We start from the raw sequence: 6683 nt of genomic DNA on the forward strand, positions 1-6683 counted from the left end.
CGTTGCACTCTTTTTTCCTTAATCAAGGTTTTGTCCCACTAGGTTTTTTCTGGTAAAAGTTTTAATGAGGTAGCACTCAAAGCGTATTACCAGAAGTTATATACTCTTTTTCCTTCATTAGGTTTTTTTCCACTGGGTTTTTCTAGTAAGGTTTTAACGAGGTACAACATTTATGAGTGTTCAAAATAACTATATATATTTGTCCTTCCACTAAAATTTTTCTTTTACATGGACATCTAAGGGGAAGTATTATAAAGTTGGTTTGTTAGTGGATGTTCCATTATTAAAGTGGATAACTTGGCAACATTTTTATTCTTCTCATTTGGCTATAAATATAGCCACATTTCAGCAATGAAAAAATATATTGATACTCAACTCTCTCTCTTTCTCTTACTATCTCTCTTCCTTATTAATTTGTTAAGTTAGCTTGTTTTATAACAGAAGAGAATATCTTATATGGTCATTCAATTTTGAATGGCCCAGCTAAAAAGTTACTCAACTTTATTTTATAATTTAAAAATCACTCATCTTAGAATAGTTTACTTATAAAGTCACTCAACCAATTTAAATAACTTTTTAATTAATTCTGTTGAAATATAATTTAAAAAATAATAATATAGTCAGTTATATTATTTTATTAACCCGTTCCACTTCACCAATCAAATCATAACAACAACAACAACAACAACTCAGTGAAGTCCCACAACGTAGGGTCTGGGAAGGGTAAAGTGTACGCAGACCTTATTCCTACCAAGGTAGGACGACCGTTTTCGAGAGACCCTCGGCTCAAAAGAAGTATAAAAAGAGGTCAGATAAGGCTAAGAAGTTCAGAGCAATATGGAAAATCAAATAATGAATAACACAAATAACGAAAATGACACAGGTAAAATAGAGTAATCAAAGTACAGAAAATAATAGAAAGATAATAATAGAAATCAGAGCACAAGAAATTATAGTGCGCTAATGCGCCTACTAATGCGGAAGAATAACGAGACTATGTACTAGCCTTTTACCCTAATATGGGTCCTCCACACCCTCCTATCTAAGGTCATGTCTTCGGCAAGTTGTAACTGTGCTATGTCCTGTCTAATCACATTTCTCCAATATTTCTTCGGCCTACCGCTACCTCTTTTGAAACCATCCATGCCTAATCCTATCGCTCCTGGTATACCCACACATCCATCTCAACATTCTCATTTCGGCTATTTTCATCTTTTGAACGTGAGAGACCTTAACTGGCCAACACTCCGTCCCATATAACATAGCCGGTCTAACCACCACTTTGTAGAACTTGCCCTTAAGTTGTGGTGACACCTTCTTGTCACATAGCACACCGGAAGGGAGCCTCCATTTCATCCACCCTGCCCCAATACGATGTGTGACATCATCGTCAATCTCTCCACTGCCTTGCATGATAAACCCAAGGCACTTGAAACTACTTTTCTTTTGGATGTCCTGGTCACCAAGCCTAAGTTCCGCACCAACCTCCTGAGGTGTCTCACTGAACTTGCACTCTAAGTACTCTGTCTTGGTCCTACTCAGCTTAAACCCTTTAGACTCTAAGGTATGTCTCAAATCCTCCAGCTTAGTGTTAACTCTGCTACGAGTCTCATCGATCAGGACTATGTCGTCCGCAAAAAGCATACACCATGGCACCTCACCTTGAATTTGTCACGTCAATCCATTCATCACCAAGGCTGATCTTTGATGCAACCCCATCATAACTGGAAAGTGCTCTGAGTCCCCTCCTACTGTCTTTTTCCTAGTTTTGGCACCCTCATATATGTCCTTGATCATCCTAATGTACGCCACAGGTACACCTTTAACCTCCAAACATCTCCATAATATCTCTCGTGGAACTTTATCGTAAGCCTTTTCTAGATCGATGAATACCATATCAAAGTCCCTCTTCCTCTCCCTATACTGCTCCACCGGTCTCCTCATAAGATGGATGGCTTCTGTAGTTGAGCGTCCCGGCATAAATCCGAACTGGTTCTCTAAAGTAGACACGCCTCTTCTAACCCTCATCTCCACCACTCTTTCCCACACTTTCATAGTATGGATTAGAAGCTTGATAACTCTATAGTTGTTGCAGCACTGGATATCCCCCTTGTTTTTATATAGAGGAATCATTACGCTCGACCTCCATTCTTCGGGCATCATTGTTGTCTTAAAGATGACATTAAAAATCAAATCATAACATACTAAGAAAATATGTGATTAAAACTTAAATTCCAAAAAAATAACATATTCAGTGAAATCCCACAAAGTGGGGTATGGAGATAATAGATTGTATACAAATCTTACTACTACCTCGTGAAAATAGAGAGACTATTTCTGAAAGACTCTCGGCTCAAGTGATATTTTTTTTTCCAAAAAAGAAAAAAAAGTCAATATCAAAGAAACAAAAAAGAGAAAGACCCTAGACAAGAAAAAAAAGAATTTAGTCAATATAAAAGAAAAATAAGAGAAAAGAAAATACTAGAATCGGAAAGGAAAGAAGTTTTGCCCATTGTTGTTGCGCATTTTGCAAGGAATTTTTTATTATAATTAAATAATTGGAGCAGGTTCAATAAAATTACTAAAATGGATATCTTATTATTTCTTTTAAAAAATTGAAATAAAACAAATTACATTTGAACAAAATTTAATGAAAAAAATTGTTTAAATTAATTAGATGACTTTTTAAGTAAAATATCAATAGTTGAGTGACTTTTGAGTTTTAAAACAAAGTTGAGTGTCTTAGCTTTCTAAGTGAATTATTTTAAGTTGAGTAACTTTTGAGTTAGAAAATAAAATTAAGTGACTTTCTAAGTGAACTATTCAAAATTGAGTGATTTTTGAGTCATAAAATAAAGTTGAGTGACTTTCTAAGAGTGAACTATTCAAAATTGAATAACTTTTTAAAGTGAGTTATTCAAACTTAAGTGATCATCGGAGATACTATCTCTTAAAATTGGGGGTGAGTCATTTGATTCTAAGTTTGTCAGGTGTCCCTTCATCAAATTAAAATTAAGAGCAAATTTATGTCAAAATATAATAAGAGGAATAGCTAAATCGAAAATACAACAACGGATACGTTTAAATTATTTCGGATAGTATATGGGTATTTGGCCCTTTTTGAATATATTAGAATTAGAATCTTTGAAAATTAAAAGTATGAGGTTGAAGTACACATAAGAGTAGAATAGAAGTAGTGAAAGTGTAAATGTACCAAACTTAGGCTTAATTTTCTAAACCTAATATAATAAGATTTCTGATCCTGACAGCAAAGCGTTTACCTTAGTTGCCTTAAATTCCTTCTTACAAATGGTCCCTTTTATCATCCTCTATTCACACTTTACAAAAATAATAATCTTGGAGCAACCCATCACCAATCTCTGGTAAAAATTTGATCTTCTCTTCTACTTTTCATTTTCTGTTAAGTTTTAGTCTTTGGGTTTTCACAGATTGCCCTAAAGATTACAACTTTTTCTTGTTTTTGGGTTCCTAAAGATTCTAATTGTTATTTTTTTCTATGGATTGTTTTCCATTAATATCTTGCAAACCCCATCAGTCATTTTCTAATCTCTTTTGGGTTTTCAAAGATTGTAACTTTTTCTTGATTTTGGTTCCTAAAGATTCTAACTGTTGGTTGTTTTCCATTAAAATCTTGCAAACCCCATCAGTCATTTTGCCAATCTCTTTTGAATTTTTAAAGATTGTGACTTTTTCTTGTTTTTGGTTCCTAAAGATTCTAACTTTTGGTTGTTTTCCATTAAAATCTTGCAAACCCATCAGTCCCTTTACTAATCTCTTTTTGGTTTTCAAAGATTTGTAACTTTTTCTTGTGTTTGGTTGAAAAAGATTCTAATTTTTTCCCCCATGGATTGTTTTCCATTGAAATCTTGAAAACCCCACCAATCCCTTTACCAATCTCTGCTAGAATTTTGCCAAAAATTGCAACTTTTTCTTGTTTTGGTTGATAAAGATTTTCTTTTCTTTTCTTTTCTTTTTTCAAGAATGGGAAGTCAAGGAAACAGTTGGGCAGATCAATGGGGCAGCCAAAACGACGTCGTAGATGAAGGTTATAAGAGCAAGGGAAAAGGCGGCGGCGGTGGCAAGAAGATGGAAAAGGTGACGGCGGTGGCATCGGCAAGTTTTGGAAAGGCGAAATCGGCAGCGGCGGTGGGGGCTGACAAGGCGAAGGCTGCGGCGGTGGTTGGTGCAAAAAAGGTGAAGAGTGGAACTTCATTTGGGTTTAAATGGATTAAGGACAAGTGCCAGAAAAAGTGATTTTGTGAAGACAAAAAAATTCATTTGAATCAATGAAAGGTTTACTTATATGTATACGGATTGTTTTGATGAAGGAAATTTGAATTCTTTTTAATTTCATGCACTTGTTCTGTTCAAGTTATTAGTCTATAGCGTTTTGGCGATCAAGAAATTTAGATGTCTCTGAGGAAATTGCGAACTATTCTCTATTTTAAAATAATTGAATTATTGAAATATGGTATATATTTTAAGAAACAAAATAAAGACATAAATTAAATATATTTTTTTTATTTTTGCCCTTTGCAAATTCCATGTTAATTATTAATATTCATTTAATTCAACCTTGAAATTTAATTAATAAAGGGTAAAATTAAAAAAAATCTCCAATATTTAACTTGAATAGTAAACAATTTAATTATTTTAAATACTGAATAATAATTTAACAATTTAATTATTTTAAAATGAAGAAAGTAACAATTAGATGTTTTATGACAAAAGAATGTATTTTCTACCTTTGCTACAAAGTATTTTTCACCCTTTTTGCCATACACGTAGTTTTGGTTTCCCTGCTCTGCAATGGTGGAGCCATATCTTACCCTCTGTTTGGATGATTTGTGTTATTTTGGATTGTTAGATAATGTCACATCATTAATCTGAATAATGTATCTATCAAACAACCATCCAAAATTCCAAACAAGATGTTAGGAAGGAGATTCAATTTTAATCTTTAATATCATAAAAAAAAATCGGAATGTATTAGTGCGTAAGATAAGGAATAATAATTTTTTGAAAAAAAGAAAGATCAACTTATCTTCATTTGGTTTTATTTTGAAAATACCAATCCCAAGAAATTAGTATTACACATATAATATTATATTGTGATGTCTCATATTTAGTCTAGTGAATCGATCATTTACCAATAAAAGTATATCACTAAATAATTTCGTCATTTTTAAATTTTAGCAATATAATCTCATCATTATACACTCCTAGAATATCACCAACCAAATTACCCCTCAGTATAATGAATAATTGTGGTTTAAATTTGTCTTACGTTATAAGTACAAAATATCATATATTTTTTAAAGGTCCACCAAGATTGAGAATTCCTAGATTCCTTCTTCCTAGAAATAAGATTATTTTTTTTTACAATACTTGAACTTTAAGAAATCACCCCTAAAGAGTTTTTCTTATCCTCAATGTCCACCATTGTTTGTATTCCATAGATTTGCAAATGTCTTTTATCTTTCTAAACTTCAATTTGTCCTCCTGATAGAGAGCACACAGAGTATCCCAAGATGTTCCATTATACTTTTTCTTATCATTTAGTAAATTTCCAAAAGAAATTTGCCATCATTCTTTCAATTTGCTTCATATTGGTCTTAGGAGGGAACATCACAATTAGTAAAGTATACGTGTAGTTTTCTTGATTCTGTTATTAATTTCATTCATAAGCTTTGGATCATGAAGTGGCTTTTGTTTTTTGTTGATTTTCTGTCCTGGGACTTTTTCATAAGTAGACAAAGTCTCCATGATAATACGAAGAGTTCCCTCTCCCCAGAGGAGAAAATGATAATATCATCAATAAAACTGAGGTGGACCCCTTTCTTTCCGTATAAAAATCATGGAACAATGCACTATCATTAAGGTTATTTATCTTTCTTGAAAAAACTTCAGCACCAAAGGTGAACAATGCCAGTAAAGGACCATGAGATTATGTGGCTTTGATCCAAAGCCGTCTCAAGCTTTGGGGGCTTAAAGCCAAACATCATAGAGAAGGTAGAAGGTATGCGGACCTTATAAAGTTAAAAGGTAAATAATGTAAATTTTCAATGAAAAAATATAATATAAAGTTAGAATGATAAAAATTTGATTCAAAAATTTGAAAAGTTTATATAATGATATCGAAATAGTGTTGATTTGTTGCAGTACTTGAAATTTGAAGAGGACACTAAAAACAAATTTGATCTTTTTATAAACACACAACAATAGATAATGCATAATGTAGAAGGTTAGACCATTTGAGAGACTTTGAATATTCAATAATGAGAAAACAAAAAAAGTGAAAAGAGAATTAAAAATCTAAACTTAAGAATAATAATATGGGTTCGTGATAATCATCAGGATATAAATAAGGCATCAAAATAGATAGCCACGTTGGAAAGGAATGCTATAATTAACTAAAATCTATTTCATTTCTCAATTATTACAATAATCCTCACATTAAACAAGGTAAAAATATTATTATATTTTATACCTAATATTTTTTTAAAAAATTTATCAGTACATGAGATTTTTTAAAAATATACACTACAACAAAATATATTTATAGCTACGAAATCTAAGCTATAAATTTAAAAATTGTAGCTATTTCTCAATAATAGCCACAAAATTTAAACTATGTAGCTATTTAGAAATTCGTAAAAAAA

At 32.1% G+C, this 6683-nt stretch overlaps 1 protein-coding gene across 1 annotated transcript; it reads left to right on the forward strand.

The window, feature by feature from the left end:
* Window positions 1–3224: 3224 nt before the first annotated feature.
* On the forward strand, window positions 3225–4369 carry LOC129876821 (uncharacterized). The gene is made up of 2 exons (XM_055952312.1): window positions 3225–3383; window positions 4002–4369. Exon 2 carries the CDS (start codon window positions 4003–4005, stop codon window positions 4273–4275), a length of 273 nt encoding a protein of 90 aa, XP_055808287.1. The 5' UTR covers window positions 3225–3383; window position 4002; the 3' UTR covers window positions 4276–4369.
* Window positions 4370–6683: the final 2314 nt, after the last annotated feature.

This window comes from Solanum dulcamara, chromosome 2 (genome assembly GCF_947179165.1).
Source record: "Solanum dulcamara chromosome 2, daSolDulc1.2, whole genome shotgun sequence".
Lineage (NCBI taxonomy): Eukaryota > Viridiplantae > Streptophyta > Magnoliopsida > Solanales > Solanaceae > Solanum > Solanum dulcamara.

What these genes read in the sequence shown, in the direction of transcription:
- LOC129876821 (XM_055952312.1), top strand. Translation starts at nt 4,003, where the DNA reads ATGGGAAGTCAAGGAAACAGTTGGGCAGATCAATGGGGCAGCCAAAAC.